The 26,557-nt window shown below is 37.8% G+C and overlaps 1 protein-coding gene across 1 annotated transcript; it reads right to left on the reverse strand.

Annotated features, from left to right (window-relative positions):
• Positions 1-738: 738 nt before the first annotated feature.
• LOC139936417 (sushi domain-containing protein 2-like) lies at positions 739-26,040 on the reverse strand. The gene is made up of 18 exons (XM_071931240.1): positions 25,731-26,040; positions 19,196-19,320; positions 17,198-17,503; positions 16,152-16,307; positions 14,741-14,909; positions 13,887-14,144; positions 13,081-13,405; positions 12,373-12,681; positions 10,956-11,233; positions 10,379-10,519; positions 9,860-10,030; positions 8,680-8,943; positions 7,981-8,229; positions 6,872-7,039; positions 5,847-6,012; positions 5,015-5,539; positions 4,539-4,597; positions 739-3,560 (listed from the first exon to the last, which is right to left on the reverse strand). Exons 1-18 carry the CDS (start codon positions 25,810-25,812, stop codon positions 3,517-3,519), a joined length of 3,795 nt encoding a protein of 1,264 aa, XP_071787341.1. The 5' UTR covers positions 25,813-26,040; the 3' UTR covers positions 739-3,516.
• Positions 26,041-26,557: the final 517 nt, after the last annotated feature.

The following is a 26,557-nucleotide window of genomic DNA, read 5'->3' on the forward strand; positions in this document are numbered from 1 at the left end:
AAAAAAAAGAAAAACAAATGCCAGGAAATAAAAACCAAGAAATGGAGGTGGACAGGCCACCTTGCAAGACGTCATGACAAAAGATGGACACATTGCATTACGGAATGGATCACAAGAACGCATTATACGAGACGTAGAGGCAGACCAAGCAGGCGTTGGATGGACGACATCACAGAGTTCGGAACCGTCACATGGATGCGACGCGCACAGGAAAGATCGAGGTAGAATAATGAATAATGATGAAGAGGCCTTCCTTCTTCAGTGGAGCGACATTATCTAGATAGACAAATACAGGCCTATATAATGACAACACTTGAACGATTCCAAAAACCGAAGGAATACTTCGCCTTTAAACAAGATTGTCGTTCAGTTATACAGAATTTTTTTCATCAGACCTACTGTAACAGTTGTCAGATGATCACCCTTTTTTAATAATTGTTTTTTTGGGGGAGGGGTCATTTATTTAAATAAATATCTATAGAAGAGTTTGCGGTAACACCATGTAATAACAATCTCTAAATGAGTTGGGGTGGTTCTGAAAAGAACCGTTGGGTTAACTCGACGTTTCGATCAGTATGCTCTGATCGTCTTCTGGAGAATCCTACTTAAATAAATATCTCTACCCAAGATGAATCTTTTATTTCTCAAACAAGATTCGTTCAAACCAACACGCCAAAAACAAAGAACCAGAGAGCAGAGTTCTTACATGACTAATGAACATTGTATTTATTACGCGAACAACAGAAAGTGATAAGAATAATAACAGGTTCATTAAAAATAAATAAAGGAAAATAGCGTCAACGCATGATAACATTAAAGAGGGGAAGCACATGCCTATGGTAAGATATTCAAAACATTTATAGTTAGGCTACATGCAGTTGGTTCCTGCCCCCGATTTCACGAAACTCATCGCAAGTAGCGACGCATCGTAGGGTTTGCGATGCGTCGCTGGATGCGTCGCAGTCCTATAAGACACGTCACGGCTGCGACGAGTTCGCAACTTACGACTTGTAACCGGTCGCAACTTTCACTTGCGACGCGTCGCAGCGCTTCGTGAAATCGGGGGCTGCTTCTTTCTAAAATGGCTTCTTCGTAAACCTCACATAATACAACGATAGTATTCACCAGTTATAGCGAGTCACACTTTTATTTTGCTTGATTATAGTGAGCCACACTTTTGTTTTGCTTGGATGATTCCATCTACAATAAAATAATGATTATTTTGTCCACCCAGCCCCGCTTTGGTGAAAGAGATTTCAGTATGAGGTAACAATGAGAAAACAGGATGGAAACCACTATAATAACAAAAGTATAGTAAAATGCACTTTCTAAGGATTCCCGACCAGCAGGATCTAAAATCAACGAACAAACAACTCATTTAACATCTTAGATTCGTCTTATATGCCTATTAAAACAATACAGCTGTAAGTACTACAACGCCACAATGTGTAGGCCTTCATAGTAAAAAGAGCGCCTTATATAAGTTATACTGAACTAATGCTATGAATAGACATACATATTCCAAATGAAATTTAAAGACGTTTTAAAAATCAACTCAATACGAATGCTTGAAAATGAAATTGGCTGCTGGTTATTTTTTTTGCAAAAAAAACCCTATATTTTGAACATTTTCAGAATCAGAATATACTATAATAATGACATCTTATTAAGAGGCCTATATATTTAATTAAGTTTGTCTTATTTAAAAATTAACTTGATCGTTGTTTGAAGAGGCTATAGTCAATATATTTCGTTTCGGTAGAAGGTCCAACAATGGATAAAGTTGAAGCAAATTTCCTTGGCCCTTCTCTCTTTTCTATCGTAAAAACGGAACATTCGAAGAAACATAAACTTGAAAAAGAAAGAAAGAATAAAAAACATAACTGGCCATAGTTATATAAAAATTGATTGCATTTTCTAAGCTACTATAGACATGTTAAGAATGTGCGCTTTTTCATTCATTTTTTTAATATACAGCAATAAGGCCTATATTTACCTATAACTATACTATATTTTTGGTATCGTTGATAGCTTAGTATATTTTGTAACAACCTACTGAATACGGATGCTATGCAACTATTCCGATAGATAATATCTATAGTACTATATAATACATTTCTGGAAACTTTCCTTCCACCGCTTTTAAATTTGGACTGTTTGAAGCTGTTAAAGTACATTATTTTTATCATTTCTTTAATTGCATAAAATTGCATAGATATATTTTCAATTAGACGCCAGTTGAACACTCTGCGGTATAAGTACAGAATCAAGTTACTATGATTAAGGGATAGATTTTATTATTTAAAAAAAACCATGCTATTTGTGTAAACAAAATCCTCCACCTTTTCGATGATTATTATGGTGTAAATTAATATAAGTAATATAAAATGTTAATTAAGTAAGTTTAGTATATAGTCAAAGTGAACGAAATTTCACAATGCAAATGTCGGTAAATTAATAATAATAATTATTAAACATTCATAATAACATACATTTTATGTAAATATAATTTCAAAAATATCTAATATGTATTAAAATTACAAATGTCACTCTAATGTCACTCATAATATTTCACATTTAGTGATAGATTTATAATAATAAAAATGTCTAATAGTAATACATCTTCTTTTTCTTCTGTTTTTTGAGGGGAATGGTTTGGTTTTCACTAATTTCAATAACACACCAAATGTCATCAAAAGGTTTAAGGTACCAGAAACAACAGGAATAAGGTACCAAAAGAATAGGTTTAAGGTACCAAAGAACAAAGTTTTTGTCAGAGACATTACTGTGCACATTGTTTTGTTGTAAACTACAGAATAAACCGGTATACGAGTTTGTGGAAGTATCTCGCATGGAGGTATTTCGGTGATATTATATTTCACAGGACCAATTGATGCTTTGTTATCGCATTTTTTTGGTGTTTTATCTTTGCCAAAACAATTTTTTCATAATTATAAAAAACATTGTGAAAATGTTATGTTAAAATCTTCAAAACGTATGCATGATAATGTCTGGCATTTAGTGGTACTATTCTTCAAATTGTCATTGCAATGTAGATATTATGCGTTTTCCTTCAATGGGATATGGGGCCACAGGTCATTAACCATAGTAATCAATTCTCTTAGTTTTTTTATGAACAATTATATGGCGCCGGTGTGGCAGGAGATTATGTGTGTCCCCCCCCCCCTGGAGAGTCCCCATATGTGGCAAACTGTGTACAAACTACTTATGAAAGCGCCCTCTTTTGAAACATCCCCCTTCAGCCCACTCATTTTGCATATATGGGGACAGAATTTCCAGCCGACCTTTTCCCCTGGGACACTGGCATGCATTTGCTCTCAAAATATACCCATGTAATACTCCTGGGTGTAGATTAAGCAATTGGCATGAACAAGATTCTAGCACACACTATGATATCCCAATACAACAAAACTTAAGTACGGTGCACCTGACTATTTTTGTATGATATAAACAAGACGTTGTTGAAACATGAAGCAATTTAAGCTCAATCCCTCTTTACTCTTCATCATCTTCCTCTTCTACTTCTCGGCGAAGTTGACCTGGTGTAATCAAAAGAAAAACATTCAAATCAAAAACATAAATTAAGGCTACTTATAGTCATAGAGTCTTTTCGAAACCACGGCTTGTTGGGCTTAGGTTCTGTCAGATATTTAGAAAAAGTGTTCGTTGTTGGGCTTCCGAAAAGAGCTCATTCGAAAATGTCAAGTTGTGAATGTTAAAAGGCACCTGACTTCCTCTCTAAATGTAAAAGAGTGAAAAACACCACTCTTTACATTTAGAACTGTCCCTAATATGGCTCTTTAAAGCCATTATACAGTTTCGGTAAACAGTATTGTTCAAGCCCCACACTTCGTGTATCACAACTTATATATCAAATAACAAACCTGTGAAAGTTAGGCTCAATCGGTCATCGGAGTCGGGAGAAAATAACTGGAAAACCTACTCTTGTTTCCGCGCGTTTCGCCGTGTCATGACATGTGTTTTAAAAAAAATCCGTAATTCTCGCTATCGAGACTTGATATTGTTTTAATGTTTTCTCAAAAAGTAAAGCATTTCATGGAACAATATTTCAAGAGAAGTCTTTCACCATTACCTTCTGTAAGCCCTGTAAATTATTTGTAAATCTGTGAACTTTTTTTCCTTTTCTGTACCGAAAGTGTATAATGGCTTTAACAAGAGTGGTGGTTATTTCACTCTTTTAGAGGGGTTTCACTCCAGGACAGAGTGAAAAATCACTCAAAAAGATGCAAACTTCAATCTGAAAGAGTGGAAGACCACTCGAAAAAGAGTTGTCCCTCATTTGGCTCTTCAAAGAGTGTTTTGTTTACTCCTTACCATTTAGAGAGATGCAGGGGCTGAACATTTCGGCTTTATACGTGGGTGGGCTGGGTGGCTGGCCTTTAAAGAGTAACATCAAACTTAAATTGTCTTTTTGATAACCATTTTCCTCTCCCTTTTTCTTTTGAGCCCCCTTATATACTTAGTGACCGGCAAAACATCAACAACAATCAACTTACGTTTGATTCTGGCTATTTCGTCATCACTGCTGTCATATTCTGCGTCATAATGTGCAGTGCTGAAAACGGAATGGAATTAAGGCTCAGTTTCGGTAAACATTATCTTGCAAAGATTGTCAAGAAAACAGTTTGAAAACACCAGATGGCAGCAGACACATGGAATTTTACCCAGTGCACGCGATTGTTATTAATTTGATATTTTACTAGCAAGTCTGCTGCCACCTCGTTTCTGAAGTCTCTAAACATATTTCATTTATGGAAAAAAACACATCCACAAAACTGTAAGGTATCAGCAATCCCATGAAGATATATCAAATCATGCCGGTTAAAAGACAAAGTATAATTATAGCCCATGGTTGCTCATAAATATAATTGTTTCAATATAAAATTCCCTCCTGGTTGTAAAGTTCGAAGCAGACCGATCCTCCAAGGAAATGTCACGCTATAAAATTAAAATCACTTTCTCAATTACTTACTTTGGATCTTTGATAATGGAACCCTTGCCGTTCTTTCTCGACCTGTCCCTCTGCCGAACTGCACGGGGATCATCATAGGTGTTTTCTTCAGCCCTTACTTTAGGCTGTTTTGAACGAGATGGGTCTCTATTCGGTATAGGTCGAGATGACCCCGCGGAGGTGCCAGCAGCGTGACTCGGCCCAGCTCTCGCCTCCTCAGCTATCCGGTACCCAGGGCCTCTACTCTCGGTGGCCGACACCCTGTAGACTGGTCGGTCTTCAAGAGGTGCAGCACGGTGGTGTCTAGCGGCCTCACTGGTACTCGTTGGATGCCTATCACCGGTCATGACCGCGTACCCATTGGTGTCTGGGAAACGGAATGCCGTCTGGGGGTTGTCCCTGCTATGGTGGTTTCTCTGCATGGAGTTTTCGTAGTTGTGATCGCCGGTGATTGAAGAAGTGGGTGTGTCTGACGGGGTGCGGTCTGAAGCCAGGGGTGTGGTTACAAGAGCGTGGTTATGGATACCTCCATTTTCGGGTAGCGTACTGTTTGAGAAATTTATATGAATTTATATGAATTAATTCATTTCATTTAACCTGTCTCGCTCAATTAGGGAGGAAAATGTGCTATCCAAACACCATCACCAAAGACACAAATCTCAATATAAACGAGACCCAACAACTTATGTGGGATAAAGCAACCTGGCACCATCTAGCTGCTTCGTCTATTCCGTCCAGGAACGAAGGATGACGATGATGATAGGTTATCTATATTATGTTCATAATATGTTCTATGGTTGTTATTAAAAGCATTGAGACAGTATCGTACACAATCATGAACTATTCAACTCACCCAAGTTCTAGTCCTGCGTGTTTCTCCTTTCTGTTCCTCTTCTTCTTCCTACTACTAATGCAGCATAGGAGGCAGATTAAGCAAATCCCGATCAGTAGAAGACCAGCCAAGACAGCGGCCACGATGATGACAATTAACAGATCACGTAAAGGAGATGCAACTGCAGCTGTTCGAGAAAAACATTCAATTCAATCAACAATCAACTTTTTTTCCCATATTGGTCACAATAAAAGGAGAATAGTAAACAATAAAGTACCATTATTTAAGTCAAAGACAGTCAAGAACTGGGGTGGATTTCACAAAGAGTTAGGACTAGTCTTATCTCGCGTTAGGACCAGTTACTCGTCCTCACTTGGGACTATCCATGCAATGCTAACTCTTTGTGAAATCGACCCCAGATCAAGAAAATAGTTAATGAAAATGAAAAGAAACAATATATTGTAATGGATACGGAGTAATGGACTATGGGTCTAAGCAGGATTGGAAAAGCAGGATTTTAAAGCAGGATTGGAAGTAATCTGTATGGGGCAATCAAATGATTCCACTTGCAAATTATACACAGATTCTGAGTGTAGGTGTCTCAGGGAATTCTGTACACCAAGAGATTCTGTCCCCCATGGGAAATTAACATGGGCTGGAGGAGGAGGATTCACAAGAGGGCGCTATCAGAAGAAGTTTGTACACAGTTCGCCTTGTGTGGACAGAATCTCCAGGGACAGAATATCCTGCCACATAGGACCTACAACCCGCTAAGAATATATACAACAAATGTACACCAGGAAAGTTCCATATTGACATTCTGCATATTATAGGCCTGCTGATAAATCTAACAATAAACATATTGAAATCGACTTATAGAAAGGGTAAAAAAATAGCCCACTACTAAAATCAATATCACTCAGGGAAAATTAAGACATGTTGTTATTTAACATTATATTTTTGTAGTATTTTATATTTGTTTTAAATAAATAATTGTGCTACATGCTGATTTAAATTTTTGTAGTTCTGCAAAATTGAATACTTACTGCATAGTGTGACATTTCCCTGCCATACTCTATCTATGCACTTCCTGGAGGCAGAGCCCGTCATGGTGAACCCTTCAGAGCAGTTGAATGTGACCGTCGATTGATTCAAATACACGGTACCCAACTTACTCCCTCCGCTCGGTGGAGATAGGTAACCGCAGCTCGCAACTAGAAAGATATTGAAAGTAATTGCCATTACGTTTCTTTGCTAATTCTGTTGTTGTGCTGAGTATCAAAACGTAAATTTTGCAAAATTAGCTTAGTTTTCAAGATGTTTTTTTCCGAATTATTTTGCTCGTCACAACTTGACGATATTTGTTGGTTATATTATTATATTACCGTTTAAAGTTAATCGGTTAAAGTTAATGAATTCGCGCGTAAAACTATACAGCCAATTTCGATCAACAACACTGAGGCAATTCTTTGTGTTTTTCCTATTATAACAGAATCCGGTGCCCCATTAATTTTTTTGCTTAGCAAAGAAATATGTCAAGCAGTATTTGAGTGTAAGTATATTTTTAAGTGATGTTTTTCCTTATCCTCATTTTTAAGACACAGGACCATATTTGTAAAACAGCCGTGTGCTGGTACTTGTATTCTGATCTATAAAGACCTTTAAAGGCAGTGGACACTATTGGTAATTACTCAGAATATTTGTTAGCATAAAACCTTACTTGGTGACGAGTAATAGGGAGAGGTTGATAGTATATAAACATTGTGAGAAACGGCTCCCTCTGAAGTAACGTAGTTTTCGAGAAAGAAGTAATTTTCCACGAATTTGATTTCGAGACCTCAGATTTAGAATTTGAGGCCTCGAAATCAAGCATCAGAAAGCACACAACTTCGTGTGACAAGGGTGTTTTTTTTCATTATTATCTCGCTACTTCGACGACCAATTAAGCTCAAATTTCCACAGGTTTGTTATTTTATGCATATGTTGAGATACACCAAGTGAGAAGACTGGTCTTTGACAATTACCAAAAGTGTACAGTGTCTTTAAATAAACAAATAAAGAAATACACTTTTTGCTTGACAGCTTTATAAAGTTGGCCCCTTGTCTTCACAGACGTGTTAGATGGTAAACATCGGAATTGCTTGTATATACATACCTGGCTTGGTGCTCTCGTTGGTATCCTCGTAATCCTCTTCCGCATCTCTAGCAGCATCACCCATATCACTTGATGACGTCTTCTTGTAGTCATAGCGACAGACCTCGCTATCACCACACACTGTGTTCAGTTCATCCTCAGTCAGTGTGGAGACTAGGTCATAGCTCGCCTGGAAATACGGCTGGTTGACCAGGGTGTAGTTGATACTGATGTCGTCTCGGAATAATCGGTCGGCTCCTTCAAGAATCCCTGGAGAAACAAAATGGACGTCAACATAATTATTGTAAGTCAGCAAACAAACAACCAAACTCCTCCAATAAACTCCAAAACGTGATATCGTCGGCTCAGTTCTATAAGTTTAGAATGGCTTTCCAAGTAACAGTTATTTAGGTAACCTTTTTTTTAAATCCAGACATGTGCCATTGGTCTCTTTCAAGTATGGACGTCAATTATTTTGTTCAGAAACAAAATGGACGTCAATCATTGTTATCTTTCCATTGGCTGCTTTGCCAGGTACACCATCATTTTGCTCTTTTTCATTATACATCATAATATTTTCATTTTTAGTCACATAGACTAAGCGTTCTTGTTATTTGTAAGTTTCTTTGTATATTGGTAAAACTCATATTGGTAAACCTCTAACCTTTATCCCGATGCAAAATTCCATTTATTATAAGTAAAACTTTGTTTCCTCCTTACATTTCAGGCCGAAGAAATCGTGCAGTTGAGTCAATGGATCCCTTGAGAAAATATTTCCACTTGGTGCCGTCAGGTCGTCACTCGGGTCATCGTTCCATCTCCCAAGAAGACCTCTAGTTTGATCTTTGAGTGAAGATGAAGCCAGTATCATGAGTGCCATGGCTGATCCACCAGCGGGAGCTTTGGCTTCGAAGGCCGTGCCATCGTTGAAGATCACCCGTACACCTTGCCTCTCATCGGCACCTATCAGCTCGACAATAGGACCTGCAAAGTCAATACGAGAACAACACAATTTAACTTTTTGAAGGTATGGTGGACACCATAAGAGTGCACTGCTTAATGGCACTGCTTGGTTTGGGCAATGAGGTTGAATTCTAACTCCATGGTTTGGGTATATACACAGATAAATTTACCCAAACCTAATAGTGTCGTATAGTATTGTGTCCGCCATGTTTCAAAATGGCTCATACTATATGAATGCAGGTAAAGATGTTGTTTGGTTTTACCCATACAATACTTTTAAAAAATGAGCAATTACAAATTATGAATGTACATGTATATACAATTTGAAGAGCTTTACCACTCTTTACCATTTCAGAAAATGTACTTCTGTGGTCGATTTCACAAAGAGTTAGGACACGTCTTATCTCCAGTTAGGACGAGTTAACTTAGGACTAATCTTAAAGGAACACGTTGCCTTGGAGCGGACGAGTTGGTCATAACAAAAGCGTTTGTAACCGTCTTTTATAAAAAGCATATGGTTGGAAAGATGTTTTAAAAGTAGAATACAATGATCCACACAAGTTTGCCTCGAAATTGCGTGGTTTTCCTTCTACTGTGCGAACTAACATGGTCGGCCATTTATGGGAGTCAAAATTTTGACCCCCATAAATGGCCGACGTGTTAGTCGACGAGGTAAAAGGAAAACCACGCAATTTCGAGGCATGTTTGTGTGGATCATTGTGTTCTACTTTTACAACATCTTTCTACCCATATGCATTTTATAAAAAACGGTTACAAACGCTTTTCAAAGACCAACTCGACCGATCCAAGGCAACGTGTTCCTTTAAGGTCTGCATGCTACAGTGCTCGTCCTAAGTCCTAAGATTAGTCTTAAGTTAGGAAGAGTTTTGTGAAATCGACGGCAGGTTCCCAAGTTGAGGAATATTTTCAAACTTACCGTCTGTTTGATCAATCCACCAACTACTCTGCTCGAAGCCAAGTCTTTGCCACGTCTCTCGATCCTCGCTCCGTACCCAAACGTCCAGAGTACGGCGGTCATTCAGCTCAACCTGCACGGTATCAGATTCCCCAACCTTCATGGTGACGGCAGTCAGACCCGTGGCCATTACTGTTTAACAGAATGAGATTCAAATTTAATCGGTTACTTGAGTTTGTGATTTCCCCAAATTGCTACGGGCAAAACTGCTAATGCAAGGTTATGTTTTTATTCCAATTAAGGTTCAGGAGAGGTTGATGTTGGCCAACTAAATCTTAAATAGGAGCAATCTTTGAACTTCTTAACCAATTAATCTTGGTGATAAACTCATGACTTGAATACATGTTGTTGTAATAATTATAAAAAGACAAATAAAACCATTTCGTCACAATGTCTACAAAAATATTTTGATAAATCTGGTCAACATTTTTTTCTGTAAACATGCAAAATACTGATTGATAATTTTTGGGTGACTCTTACCATTGTCTATCATCTGTGCCATTCTGCCGTGAATAAATACATTGGATTCCGGTGCAGTCATCAACATGAACTCTCCATAGCCGTTAAAGGTGTATTTAGTTCCATCGAAGCTTATAAAATGGGGCTCGCCAAACACAGCAGCTGGATAATGATAATAAAAGTGATTTAAAGTCAATTCCTTTTTATTACACGAACACAAACATTATAATTATGGGCAATTATATAAATTATTTTACTCCTACACCGATGACTTGTATTGCGCACCGTTTACTCAGAACATTCCGGTTCTGTGAACAAAGTTCAAAGGCACATCACTCCAGTGGGATTCAAACCCACGATAACGTCTATTAAACCGTTTATTACACAGTACTGTAGATTCATGCCGCACAAAGTTGAACTCAAAAATTAGAATTGCATTTTCAAACTGAAACGGCCAACTACTAAAACTTGCTTGAATCATGTTTTCTTGTATGTTTGTGTTTTGGGTTCTAATTTTGGTTTGTTTGGGGTTCCGTTGTTGGTGTGTTTGGGTTTTCTTTTTGCAATGAAGATATTACAGACGTCTTCAAAAACTCACCAGGTTTTGGCGGCAAATAGTCCTTGCAATCATTCGAGGGTCGCCTGTCCCTATAAAGACTGCATACGCCCTCAAGATAGCCAGTGCCCGGACAGCATTGCTCCCATGGTACCCTGTCCTTAAGGTAATTGGACAAGTATGGCATACTGCCCGGGTGGCCAGCGGGAGTGGCACCCCCGTGGAAGTGGCTGAGGGTAGAGCCCCCTTCGAAATTATCAGCCAATAAGACGATGTTATTGGTGTTGTCATAGCAACAAAGCTGACCTCTTCCCTGAGTACTGTTAAGGGTTTGGGAGAAGCAAAATTTCAAACTTGTCTTATTTTGTTAAAATTGTCTTATTAAAATTAAAGTGAATGGAAACTAGACAATGTGTTCAGTCATTTTAGTAGACCAGTAACTAGGAGGAACCAGAGTATGGCACGGAGCACCCCCCCCCCCCCCCGTCCAGAACCCTTGTACCCCACGTACCGGGCCTTTTACTGGGAATTTCGAGAATAACTGCCAGGGAAATTCTGTTCCGGCAAGCCTTTTAAGGACACTAGTTGCCATGCTGCTGAATGGACCTAATGTCCCATCCCCCTCTTGCCGTCCCAAAAGGTGGTTGATACATTAAGTAGTCAACAATCAACAAATGTCCTTACACCCGCTTGCCCATGCAACTCCCTCTCCCGCCCCCAGGGAAAACTTCATGGCCCTGCAGAGGATTTCACAAAGAGTGAAGACTAGTCTTAACTTGAGTTAGGACGAGCTAATCGTCCTAACTTAGGATTTGCTTTATTTTTTAAAGTATATCCTAGGACTAGTCCTAAGTTAGGACTAGTCCCAACTCTTTGTGAAATCGACCCCTGGTCTTTGATAGCTTTTATTCGCTGGCAGGTTCTTGGTCACTTTCGTTTATGTAAGTAACAAACGGTACAAATTATTTCAAGGAAATAGGTTCTATTTTTCAAAATGTTTTTCCCACAATAGCAACCTCATTGAACCAAAAATATTAGTACCACTATAGCAACAACCTTTTTCCTCCCATAAGCAATAGACCTTTCTTTTGCAACGTCACAGCCCGAGTTTTTGCCAACCCAGATTGGAAAACTATGGAAAGCCGTAAGTGCAAACTAAGAAAAGATTGCTATTTTTGGTAACAATGTAACTAAATTTGTTGATTTTGTTAAAAACAAAACAAATAATTATAAGAGGTATATTATTTAATTGAAAGTTTGCAGAAAATGCTGAATTTGGTTAAAACATCTGTTTTTAAGATTTAGTGTTTTACTAACATTCGGCCGACCATGCCAACCAAGGCGGTTTGTTTATCAACAAAAGAAAGGTCTATAGACGGCTGTGAAGGAATTAGACTGGTTCCTCTTTTTAATATCGATACTCGCGGGGGAACACAGCAGCAACAGTCCAACCACATACCTTGATCTTCGAGCTCTCACACAGTGCACCACTTCGGTCCTATGGGGACATTTGTCTTCAGCCTCCGAGTCCTGGTTGCACCATGGGTCGGGTTCAAACGACCCTACATCGGCCCGGGCTTGCTGAAGAGTACACGGGCAAGCCGGCAGAGAATCACCGGTCGTGTCTATGCTCGGCTCCTTGGCTGCCCATTTCTGGCACCATTGAGTTGACTCACTTGCGAGCGGTGGGTTACCATTGAATGGTATACTCCACATTGAGGGCATGGGGGCTTGGGATGGGTCCGTTCCGGGGATACCCATTGTTAAGCTGCAAACATAAGACAAGACATTGTAAACATTATTCAGGTAAGCCGATAGGAAAACTTCAGATGTAAAAAGTAAAACATCATAAAATGCTGATGGTATTAAAAGAGTTTGGTCATAACTAAAAATACCATTAGTTTAAAAATTTTACTCAATTACAAAAGTAGGACTGGTAATAAATATTAAACAAAACAATAGAGATGATCGTCAGGCGATGTTTTCTTCAACTGTAAATTGTAAATTTATTGGATATATTGTATGGATCATTGTATTACAATTTTAAAGCCCAAGGCATCCGATCCGAAGGCAATGTATCCTTTAATGTCCCAATTGATACAAAAAACCTATCCCAGCTGATCTGTGACATTAAAGTAATTGATATCACAAACAGTTTAATCCTCACCTTATACCCGGATCATTAACGTCCACAGTGCCATGTAAAACCACACGATACAACCCAACGTCGATCTGTTCATCCAACTGCGGTGTGAGCAGCGAGCCGAACCCGTTCGACAGTTTGACATCGTTGACAATCTTCAGAACCGGTTTGAGCAGGATCTGACCGGTTGTAGCGTCTTCGGTGTACTCGTAGAGGAACACATCGACACGTATTTGGTCGGCGTTGATTGTGTTTGTTGTGAAGGGGTAGCCATCCCTGTCCCAGCTTACTCTCAGAACGCCGTTAGTTTCAGTGGAGGTGACCTTAGGAGCTACTCTATCCATGCTTACTGTTTAGAGTGGGAGGACACATTGTATTAATCTTTAACTGATCTAATAAATGCATTGGGGATAAACAAAAGAAGAAGATGATTTGGTTTTGCCCTACACCGCGACTTTAAAAACGTTTAGATTTTCAGCACACTTCTAAGTTGTGTACTCTCTTGTTTCACTTGTATAACACAAAACATGTTTAGATTCATGTTGTTCACTGTTTGTTTGTCTGTATAAAGGTTGTTTGCTATGCATCGGTCTACTCTAACAATCTCATAATGTCGTTTCTCTCTTATTTCATTAGTAATTTATTTCATTATTTCCTTTAAAAACATATTAATTTTGTAAACTTATTATTAGCTTTTGATTTTGTATACTGATACATTCCCATATTCAACTCTTTTCCAAAAAGAGTATGGAATAAAAGTCATATCGAATTTAATTTTTTTGAAAGTGTAGGTCTACTTCGGTAAAAAAAAGGGGGAAATTCAGACTTACCAACGGTAACATATCCCGTGTAGTTAAAACTCACACCACCATCTTTGGATAGGTGCACCGGTACCTCGCCGAGTGACGTAAACAAGGGGGTGGCACACCTAACAGTAAAAGGGTCCTGTGCAAAATCGTAACTCGCTTGGATTTTGTAGCCGTTGATTTCGCAGAAGACGTCACTGGTTGCATCGAAACATGGACCGGAGATTGATAGGACGTCTCCCCCTAGCATCAGCACCTGGGAAGGGGAGACTCTTAGATTACCTAGAGGAAAGAAATGGTTTGATTAGAAAGACAAATTGGCTTTAAGTAATTGGGTTTTGAATTACTTCACTTTCCCCATATCCGCCCTGCGTGAAGGACTTTGAAGCTAGTATAAATGGTATAGGAGTAGGTGCACATCATAAAACAATACCAATATCTTTGCAGTGATGTAAGCTATCGAAACAGCAAATAGCTAGGTTGTAATAAATTAACCTCTCGCTAAATTCTATTTGGAACATGTTTTAATTTATGAAAAGTATTATGAAAACTAAATGATCTACGCGATATAAACTAATAAAAACGTTTTTAGAAGACCTTTGTTCATTTTGTAAAGTTGTTTTTATTATTCAGGCCTAGGCCAAAATAATAAAGGCCCAAATAATAAAACCAACTTTACAAAAAGGTATATAATTTTTCCTTTGTCTTCCATGACTAGACAAGACAAAGGCAAGTTGTTTACAAAGATTTCGTTTGAAACCATTGAAGAACGTGCTTTTGCTATACATAATTCCCAACTTGGATCGTATACCACAAATAATAACATTATGAGTTATAACAAAAATATCACAATGTCAAAGTTATTTAAAATAACTTACCGGACTGATCGTCCTCGCACCCTGCCACTTCGATCTCATTGCCGTCAATTCGGAACATCCAACGGCCTGGTTTGCGCACATTCGTGGTGCGATTTATATGCAGAATAGCGTCCGTCTGCGAGTTCGGAACGGAGTAGAAATTCCTGGCGTCTCCTGCGTTGAAACCGACCTATGAAAAGTAGCATTGTTACAAATCAGAGACGAGACAGTGCTACTCATTAAACAACCGTGATATTATTTTAATCCTATCAAAAAAATAGATCCCAAAACTAATCCAGAACAAAGATATTGACAAACAGGGCGACCACCAGTATGGGGCTAGATAGCTCATCAGTTGGTAGAGCGCCGGCACGTTAATCCGGAGGTCTTTGGTAAGAATACACTCTAGTCAATTCTTTGTTCAACCCCATAAATCAAAACTTACCTGTGAAAGTTGGTAACGTTTTTAAAATATTGCCGAAAATCTGGAGCGATAATGTCCACGCAGGACCGTAATTGGAATATTTCATTTCATTTCATTTATTAATTTCACAGGCAAAAATTCAAGCACAGACAATAAGAACAGTAAGAAAACAAAAACAAGAACATACAATACAATAACAAAAAAAGCAGCACCCCTGAAGGATTTTAAAAAAGTAAACTAAATTACTATCGAGTTAATCTCCTGATGTCACAATTTAAGAAGAGACAAAAAGGGACATTACAGATGGACATATTAAAACATGGCATACAGTATAAAAAATATAGAACTATACAAGCAGTTAAAACTATAAAAGCACCAATGGGCATTAAAAATATAAAATCGTTAAAAGAGAGATTCTAGTTAATTATGCAAAAGGCACAATCTTTGAAGTTCCAAATTTTGGGGATAACAAAACTAAATCTTTTCCCAAACAACCACATTACTTCAAAATGAAATGATTCGTTTAAGAATCATTCAAAAAAAAATGCTTGAAACCAAGTAAGTTTTCTGTTGCAATTAGCTGTTCGAGTGATTACCAAGCGTATACATTCCCTTTAATTATTAGAATTCAAACGTTATATAAGGCTTGTCATCACTACAAGGACGTTTGTATTATGCTTCGTTATATCAGAACATGTGTCACTCCAGATACCAAACTTTCAAGTGTTTAATTTTGTTGTAGGTCTATGCAAGCTGGCCTAAAACAAGGCTAAACCACTCCTGGTATGGGGCTACAAGAAGAACAATTATAATTGAATGTGGAAAGAACTCTGCGAAGCTGAAGGTCCTCTTAACACATTCTAGATTGCAGGATGGAGGGAAACATGAACTAGGCAAGGAGTTCTAAATAGATGCAGTACGAGGAATTAAGTTGTTGGAATGGCTCCTTGTTCTACATCTCAGTTTAATTTATATTTCATTGAAATTATTGATTCCGACGGGCCTTACCTGTGCCGGTACGGCGAGTTCATGACCTCCTCCAAGACCAGTCACTTTATCGCCGTAGCTGGCTGCCCCTGTAGTCCACTGGATCTCCCCGTAGTTGAAAAACGTAAATGAGTATTTACCATCCGTAACCAAAACGGCTTGGAACGTGTTTTGTCTCTGTAATTAAACACGTCAAATCGTTAAAACAAATGTTTTCAATGTACGTACATGTAACTATAGTTTATCATAGAACCTTCTTTACTGTAAAAGTATCCGTAATATTTACGGCACTTTACCTGGCTGCCAGGTAAAGTGCCGTAAATTTCACGGTCAAAGTTTTGCAAGCTACCCCTTCGAGGCACAAATTTACATAACTTCCACCGTGAAATTTACGGCATTTCACCTGGCAGCTAGGGTGCAAGGTAAAGTGCCGTAAATTTCACGGATACCTTTTACAGTGTTTTTATGCTGTATGTTTCGTTCTTAAAAGGGGACCATGTCTTTTCCTACTAAAGGGCATCCCATGAAAAAATTGTAAATTTCCACTGGAATTTTTCAAGGGGATCAATGCATTGACCAGGGGGCATGGAGACAATCACCTTCGTTGCCTCCGTGAAGCATTCAGGCAACCAGACTAACACAACCATTTTTTATTTTATTTTACCTTCACACTACAGTAAAACTACAGTGAATCTCAGTATTCACGAGGGCCGGTTGCTTGAAGACGATGACGAATTGAAGACGAATTTGTACGGTAGTTGTGTCAGATTAAAAACCAACCTGCGCAGTTCAGTGTTGTGGGTATGGTTAAGGTTGGATTTTTTAAAGGGTGGATTTTAGTTTAGTTTGTGTTAAATTTTGCAGTAAAGTTTGGGCTGCTTAACTTTGTATCGTCAGTAAGGATTGGGGTTTAAAAAATTATTAGTAGTGAATATTAATGTACTTTGGCAGTGGAAGTTTGGCAGTAAAGTTTGACCTGCTTAGGCCTATAACAAAACAATATTTTTTTTTACGGTTAGTAAGGTCTCGGGTTTATATTTTTCTTGGTGAATATACACAGTTCTTACGTTTGTAATAACATTTCCACCGTGTGCATTATAGAATGGCACTCTATCCCACGTTACTATCAGCATCCACTCCGCCCGAAATGGGTTAAATTTAAAATCGACCGCAAACACGCGGCCCACCTCGTCCGTGGCTTCTCGCAATAGGTTTAAGTCTGTGGTCTCGCGGTACCATACGGTGCCGTCGGTTGTGGTGTCCACATCGGCCCAGAATGGAGCGATCATGCGCCGGTCGTTCCCCAATGGGAAACTGTCTGGCGTGTACTGCTCGACATTTTGAAGGAAGGATACCACACCATTTGTGTTAACCTGCATGGGGATAATGGATATTGTGTTTATTGTTTTATTGCCAAGAAACAATATTTCACACTGAAATTCAACATTGGTTGTAGAGAGAAACAGGTTATACTTTAACGGTAATTATCGAAGGTTTACTTCAAGGCACTGGTCACGTTTAGTAATGTCAAAGATCAGGGCCCAATTTCCTAGAGCTGCTTCAGCACACAATTTTGGTTAAGCAAAAAAAATCCTTGCTTAGTAAAATCAGATTACCAGCCAAGACTCCATTCAATTGTTATGCTAAGTAAACAACAGCTAAATACCAGTCACAAGCAATGTATATGGCATGAAATTTTGGCATGTGTAAAATAAGCGAGCTATTTTCGTGCTTATGCAATTTTTTTGCCTAAACAGCTCTATGAAATTGGACCTAGATTCTCACTTGGCGAAGATTTGGGCTGAATTGGTCATCGAATTTGGACGAGAATCATTACAGAAAAACACCCTTGTTGCATTACTTTGTGTGCTTTCAGATGCATTGTAAAATACTTCAGCTGAAGTGTTTTATTATTTGAGTGAGAACTTACCTCTTTTTATAAAACTATACATTACTTCAGAGGAAGCCATTTCTAACAATGTTGTCTACTATCAACAACTCTACTTTGCTCGTTACCAGTTTTTATGCTAACAATTATTTTGAGTAATTACCAATAGTGTCCAATGCTCTTTTTAAAGCAGGGTCAAGGATACAAGAACAGTTTTGGCAACTGGGAGTGAATTCATAAAATATTGACCCTTTCAAACCAACATAGAAATAATTGACAATAAGGCTATTGTATAATGAATATTTACATGACTGTTATTTCTATAGATGTATTGAAGTTTCAACGATCTGACATTGAAAAGTGTTGTTGGTTAAAGACTCTCTAAATCTAAAAAATAATTGTCAATGACAAGTGACCCGGATGAGAGGACTAAATAGCAGTATAGTGATTGTTGAGTGGGTACCGGTATGTACTGGTACCGTGTTTTGATATAAGTATAGCAAGTTACTGTTGAAGGACACTTCGGCAATTATGTCCTCTTAAAGAAAACACTACTACGATATACCACTATTCTCAGTTCTGGAATGCCGGTCGACTATTCTATCTTATACTATACGCGTTTTGGTTAACAATTGCAAACTCCGTAGCACAAAAGTTTAAGAACACAAGTTTCGGGGGGAAAAACCACAATCTTCCTATGGGAGCAGGAAAGGTAGACAAAATGTTACATTTGGGCAACTGCTCTGGTGAAAGGGTCTTTGCAACAACGCGAACCATTGCCGAGTTTATATAAAACTGTGATGAATCTTGACACATGTTTGCGTTTTAAAGGCACTTTAAAATTTGGGCTCAATTTATTGGTAATCGAAGTTGCAGGAGAATAATGAAAGAAACAACACCCTTGTTGCACGAGTGTGCTTTCGAATGCCTACTAAAAGGCTTCAGGCCTGAAGTCTTTTAATATTAGAGTGAGAACTTGCCTCTTTCTCAAAAACTACGTCACTTCATAGGGTGCCGTTTCCCACAATATTGTATACTACAATTATACACACCTCTCCATTGTACGTCACCAAGTAAGTTTTTATGCTAACAATTATTTTGAGTATTAACTAACAGTAGTGTCCAGTGCATGCCTTTAATGCGTCTCATGTGTTAATTCTCATTTAATAAAACTCACATATAATGAGCGATGATTCTGATCGAAGAAAGGAAAGTCAATTGAAATGACGACTTCTTCTCCTCCGTCATCTTCAGGTTTTAAGTTCGAGTCACCTTCGTCCCTTCCATACGGGAAGAAAAGACCTGAAAATACAAAAATAAAACTACTTATTTTCAGTGAAAGTTTATAACTATAGCATACAATGGTTGTACCCGCTAGTTTACTATTGAGTATTTATAGTTACTTCTTTTTTTCACACCATTCAAAGCTTCAAACACCATTTAAATTGTGATGTGTTTAGCTACCTTGCGTTTAAGCAACTCTATGAAATTGGGCCCAGGGGTGGATTTCACAAAGACTATCCTAGTCCTAAAGTTAGGAATAGTCCTAACTCTTTGCGAAATCGACCCTTGGTCTGTTCTACAACATTGAGTTGTCATGTGGGGTGGTTCCTATACCTCTAGAGGCCTTTAACTTTCACCTTATAAGTACTATTATGCCTCATAGGACCTACATCGCATGAAGAAATAGTCCTATTAGACCTTCATTACAGTGCAGCCATCTTGAATTTCTCCCTTTGATATCAATGTTACCAAACCGAGGCTGGAAGAACAAACTAGTCTGGTTCCTAGCATTCATTGCTGTTATTCGATATGAGGAACATGACCAAGATGGAGGCAGCTATAGTCAAAACACAAGAGAATATATTCCTTGATATCTCAGGCCCAACAGTAAAGGCTGTCACAGGCCTGTATAATGCTTCGGTTTTGAAAGAGCAAGGGCACCAAGGCATTTTCTCAGTGATAAAGGCCACACTATGAGAAAAGAAATGTAAATTTCTACTGGAGCATTTCAAGGGCACCAAGGCAATGACCAGGGGCACGGAGGCAATCGCTTTCGTTGCCTCTGTGAAGTATCAGGCATGCGCCCAATGCTCATCGTTTCAATGTGCTTATCCGATAGGCCACTGGGCATGGCAAAAACCGAAACATTCGTTAGAAAGGAAAATAATTGTTTGGTATTTAAGAATCGGATGCGCCTAAAATATTGTTTAATATGAATCGAAGGCATGTTTATCTTTAGCCCTTGTCAGAGGTAAAAAAAATGCATTGGTTCGAACAAAGAGAATGGTTCGAACGTGCTCTGATGAAGACGTCCATTTTGAAATATCTAATTAGCACGCAAGACCAAAGATGATGAGTTGCTCTTCTGTTAATACCGTGTGTAAGCATCGGTTGATAGGTAATACACGCAATGACAAAATAATTAGACCCATGAAAGGCATCAATCATTGCATGCAGTGCCACCATATTGCGATATAGGGCATGCCGCCCATTGTGTAATGTGCCAGATGTTGTTTGCTGATGTGTCGAAAAGGAAATCTGGTTCTGGTTCGGGCAAGTCAACAAAGAATAAATAATGAATTATTAAATTGGGCTTCTGATCATATAGTGATATGAAGTAGCAGCCAACAAGACTCCTGTGTCAGTGCACTGTGCTCTCATTAAGCCAATAATATAAAGAAAATGTATAGGATACAATAGTATAAGTAAAACAAAAATGGCGTTCAGTTCCCTCTAATAAAATTTCACACACTCGAAATAACTCGTTCCGCCAGTTAATTATTTCAAGGGATGAACAATAATTTCAAAGGAAGAAATAATTTATTTTCCTTTTTATGTCTGCTTACATTATAAACTTAATATTTTCACATGCATGCTCCGATTGTCTCCTTTTCTTTATATGCCCTTTATTTATGCTCTCCACTTAGAAACATGTTCAACAAGTTTAGTAGGCTTTGCGCTAAAGCTTCGTTTGCTTTAAAACATTTTTTTTCTGGCCTGTCCTACCATTAGAACAGACGAACACCATAAGAAATAATGTATCGTTTGAAGCCGACGAACTCAAAATGGCGGATGGAACGTAACCAATGACAAAGTTGTGTTTTAGTTCAAACCTAAACCACGCCGACACATTTCAAGGGCTTCCTGTTGAGTATGCACGTTGGCAGAGCTGGCAGCCACGATTTACATTACATTGGCTCATAGAGCAAGACTTGGATGGGCGTAAACACAATAGAATTAAATATGGGGTCATTGCTTTGAGTTTAGTATACATGTGAAAGCCCATGTGATCATGGGTTGAAAGGAGAAGGCCAAATCATTCTATAACTAAAATATTAAATATATTAAATATTAAATATATATATATTTGTTTTACAATTTGCTGTATAATTATTCAATTTGCCTTCATCATTTACAGGGTTATTTAAGTTTTTAAAACGTATACCGTATGAAGAAAATTAACTAAATTATGTATAGTTATGTGTGCAGACACTGCTCTATAGAATTGCAAGGGTCGTCGGTTCGAATCCCACCCGAGTGATATGCCTGTGATATTTTGTTTTCACGGAACTCTGGAAAGAACTGAAAATACAGTGCCAACACACATCGGTGTGTATGGGTAATATTGCAACCCAAATGAATATTCTTAACCCCCTCACCCCGACATAGGCTAACATATAGATAAACCCCCTATGCAAATTTAACACTGTGTGCAGAGTTCCAACTGTCATCAGTCTTAAACTAGGACAAACGAGATACCAGAAGTAGTAAGATAAATACGCAATAAAATAAATTAACAAAGTTTGATTATATTTCCAGACAGGAACTCAGCTAGAAGGCGGCATTATTGGTTTGCGCTGTGATGACCTACAAAGTAACAATCCCATGTGTCTAACAATAAACAGCAATTAGATTGCTAAACCCCCTGAAGAACATGTTTTATAGGCTTAATAATTTAAAATCACAATGCAGTAGCGAATAATATTTGTGTTTTCCAAAACACACTGAGGAAAAATCAATATTATTACAATAGCACTGGGACTATTAGCCTATTTTATTACATGTGGACAGCGATTTCAATGTCAATTTTTAATTGATTTTACAAAAAATCTCAAGGGATAAGGGTTTGTGTAAAAAAACCTGAGCACAAAGTGAGATTGGCGCTTATGAATTTTATATTTCGTACCTCAAAAATTATATGTAATTTTTATTTTAAGGTCGTATAGATGTTATTGAATAGTTGAACAGTTTTTATTGAACAGTATTGAAAATAATGTATGATAATTTACAATTGTGTTTTTATCCTATTATCAACTTTTAAAGTCGGATATGTTGTGCATTGAGCCAGTGAATCGTAACCTATATTGTTTGTCATACTGCACATTCGTTTTAATTTTCTTTTATGAAATATTCAGTAAATGTTAAACGTATAAAATAGACACAGATAAGAACCAATTATTAAAAATGATTTCACTTTTAAAATAATGTTTAAACAGTCAGTTTGAATGTGATTATTGGAAATGTAGACTAGGAGCACCTGCAAAACCCTTCCGCATAATTATTCTCTTACAAAAAACAACAAATCAAAAGAAAGGCAATATGAAAGTCTGAAAATTGAGAGCGTTCAAAATGTCATGCGTTAAAAAAATATCTGTCAAACACGAGATTTTTTTCAAGACTTTGACATAAATACTTTTCATTTTACAGTATCAAGTTGTATTTTCTGCAGAGGTTATCCGGGACCTTCTAAAGCCCCGTCTGTGATCTCAGGTTGGTGAATTTGTTTTATTTATTTATTTTTTAAAGGAAGTTCAACCCCAAACAAGGCAAAAAGCCACTCTTGTTTATGGAGCTACAAGAAGAACAGTGGAAAGAACTCAGGGGAGCTGAAAGTGGGAATTGACATTCCCCTTAAAACAGTGACATTTTCCACTCGCCTTCCACCTCCATGACCCTTTTCGAATCCAGGCAGTGGCATAGATTGCGTTTTCAGTCCTTATCATGACTGCGTTTTTTTTCTGGAATAGTTTTCTGGGGTTTGCCTCCTGCATTTAAAACTGAAACATCCTTCCTCGTCTTCTCTCCATGGGGTTCTTGGCTATGTTAAGTAGTGATACAGTTTTTACTTTCTGAGATTTCTTGGTATCACAATCAACATTAAAAAAACAAATTGAATTGAGATCATTCTAAAACGAGGACATATTAATATGCCCGTTGTGGTTTGGTTATGTATATTGTGTTGACACTAGCTCCTGGGCGTTCCCTGTTTGTCTGCCACGGAACAAAGGGACGCATGAATACAATCAATTAAATTCTGTTGTTATTAATATTTAATCGATAATAAAACAAGGCGCATCCCTAGAATAAGGATTGAAGGTTAATAATATAATATCGAAACGATATTCTGATTTCTGGGTGTTTAAAAAAAGAGATAGAAGTTGTTGTTAAGTTTGGACGATTGCTTGAATGTGTGCGTTGATTCACTCTGATTGGTTTTGAACCGGAGTGCTAACCGGAGTGCTAACAATAAACATTCGTTAAAGGAACATTCCAAAATTGGTTTTGCTAGCAAAACAGTTATGTGAGCACTTTATGTAATCCACCATATACATAAACTTACAAACATATAGAAGTTTAAGATCGATCGGCCATCTGGGTCACGAGAAAAAAGTGAAAACTGATTACACATTTTGCATGACATCGATGCAAAAAACAATAATTAAAACGCTCACTGAGCGATAAACTCCAAACGCGAAATTATATTATTTATTTCTCATCAAATAATGAGATTTAACTATCATCATCTCTATTAGACCGTGTAAGTTTTATGTAAATCTGTGATCTGTTTGCATTACCATGGAGGAATATATTATAATTTATTCCTCCATGGTATTACCATTAATTTTTAGTGATTACCGAATATTTGTCTTCCCTGTAAGGCACCGTATTGCCGACAACATTACCGGGGCAACCTCGTTCCGTTGTGTTTCGTGAAGGGGTAAGATTTGAGTTATGAAGCTTTCAAAGTTGCCCGCCCCATAAATGGCCCCTCAAAATTATACAGGGCGTCACTGTAGTGTATAACACGAAAGTTAAAGGCTGCGGGGGGGGGGGGGCGGGGCTAGGGGGGCAACCTAGATCAATGTGCACACACGCTTTACAGAAGCGGAACCCCTGAGAAGTTAGTCAACACTAAGTCATGGATGACTCACTGTAGCCCTATACACAACCCCAAATAAGGCGGACAAAGGTAGGAGAGTCAACTCGTCCATTGTGATAGCCCTGTGACGTACTATTGACATACATATTCATACACCTACGATGAAATACCTGTGGAAGATGTCACACGCTAAGTACCTTTATGAACAAGCTTTCGCTTTTAAAATTGAAAACTGTCATATCTTTACATTTAGTTATGAGGAGGTAGACAAACAATTTGCAAAACAATATATGAATAATACATTAAAGGCAGTGAACACTATTGGTAATTGTCAAAGACTAGCCTTCACAGTTGGTGTATCTCAACATATGCATAAAATAACAAACCTGTGAAAATTTGAGCTCAATCGGTTATCAAAGTTGCGAGATAATAATGAAAGAAGAAAATACCCTTGTCACATGAAGTTGTGTGCGTTTAGATGGTTGATTTCGAGACCTAAAGTTCTAAACTTGAGGTATCGAAATCAAATTCGTGGAAAATTACTTCTTTTCTTCAAAACTATGGCACTTCAGAGGGAGCTGTTTCTCACAATGTTTTATACCACCAACCTCTCCCCTTTGTCACTAAGAAAGGTTTTATGCTAATAATTATTTTGAGTAATTACCAATAGTGTCCACTGCCTTTAATGGTGATGTTGCTTTAGATGAAGTAGTTGTTACTACGAAAGCTCATGCAGTTTGTCTTACATTAGTGTCTTTAAGTGGTGTCATTAAGGTTTTGTTTTTCAATTAGACTATAACACGGCTAGGCTTGTCTAATGCATCAGTGGTGACATTTTATGACCAGGGTTTTCAGACGATCAATTCTGATGCACAAGAACGTCAACAACTTTGAAATAGCATAACAAACACAGAGTAATCTGCATTTAAGAAACACCTGTAAAGTCAAATTCTCTGTATAGTGGAAATTCTCTGTATTCTCTCGTCCTTTCAAAAAATACATAATTAACTACTTATTTTTAAGTTTTGAGTATTTTGAAGTACTTTGAGAATGAGGAGCCTCTATTATTTTTTGTGTGAAAATGTTGTAAAGATGACACTTTTAAAACCCGCTAAATATTGACTAGCGAGCCAAAAAAAGATTCCCTTAAATATTGTATCACTATTCAGTGAACAGTTGTTAAATAGTATAAAAATAGTATTTGTATATAGTTTATTTTTATTTTGGTTTTATTTTGTTGCCTGTTTTTTCGTCAGCACATTCTCTTGATATGTTCGTGTGTTTTTTACTACAAAACTATGAAGACGAAAACATATATTAATAAAACTGCTATTTATTTATCAATTAATTTATTTTAAATGGTCTGAAAAGCTTGTTTTTATATAATAAGTTATAACTATCTCCATTGTCGTTATATAGGCCTATCGGCGTTTGGGGCATAACAAGTGTTCGATATAATTACAATTACGTTAACAAACAAATTTATGCGTGGAATTAAATAAATAAAAATGTGACTGTTAGAATTGATATAAAAATGATAATAACATACCTTGCTCTTGCGCTGTTACTAACGAAACCACTGTTAGAAACAACAACATCAGCCCTGCAGGATGCAACAGATAGCCAGCCATCTCATCCAAACACCTGCCCGCTAGTTCCCAGTTCTCACGTTCAACAATTATCCTCTCCTCTCAAAACAAAAATGTCTGGAGAAACGAACACATGAATTCCTTAAATGGTCCTGTTTCTTATGAAGTGAATGTTATGGCATCCCTTGAGAAATATTGCTAAATTGTGTCTTACAATTGTACATGGTACAACAGAGCACGGTAACTTAGTTTGGTCTCGGTACGGCGCAGCTTGTGAATGCTGCTGAGTGAGTGTGAGAAAGTGTTTTGGACGTACGAATGTTTAGTATTCCCAGGTCAAATTGATTTGTTATGCATAACTGCACAACAAAGACATGTGCAACAATAGCTCCCACACCGCCATAGACCTTATCGCAAATACCAATGCGCAAGCGCAGACTGTTGAATGAGGTGCATTGTGGGATATATATGAATCAAATTTGTAATCAGCTAGACCACAATGCACCTAATTCCAAGCTTTACGCGCGCGCCCCAGTATTTGCGAAAAGGTCCATTCTCTGGCTCATCCATCCCATCTCGCCCTTTACCGTCCACGGAGCACGGGTCCACGGCATGTGAGAGAAAGTGAGCACACAAAAGGGATTGCGGGAACCAGTTTTTCTACGACTATTGCGGTAGTAAAAACCACTTGTCTACTTTAACCAGTTTTAAAGGGGTAAAAATAGACGAGACATACAACCACAGAAGTCATACAAAGGTATGTTATGGCTGATTTATTCTGGAACTC

Source organism: Asterias amurensis, chromosome 4 (assembly GCF_032118995.1).
Source record: "Asterias amurensis chromosome 4, ASM3211899v1".
Classification (NCBI taxonomy): Eukaryota; Metazoa; Echinodermata; class Asteroidea; order Forcipulatida; family Asteriidae; genus Asterias; species Asterias amurensis.

Bases quoted from the DNA above. Each gene is read 5' to 3' on its own strand.
- LOC139936417 (XM_071931240.1), bottom strand. From the start codon at position 25,812: ATGGCTGGCTATCTGTTGCATCCTGCAGGGCTGATGTTGTTGTTTCTA. The intron at 6,013-6,871 runs GTAAGTATTCAA...TTTCTCGAACAG, and splicing joins GGGAAATGTCACACTATGCA to CTGCAGTTGCATCTCCTTTA. The intron at 5,540-5,846 runs GTGAGTTGAATA...TTTCTCAAACAG, and splicing joins CACGCAGGACTAGAACTTGG to TACGCTACCCGAAAATGGAG.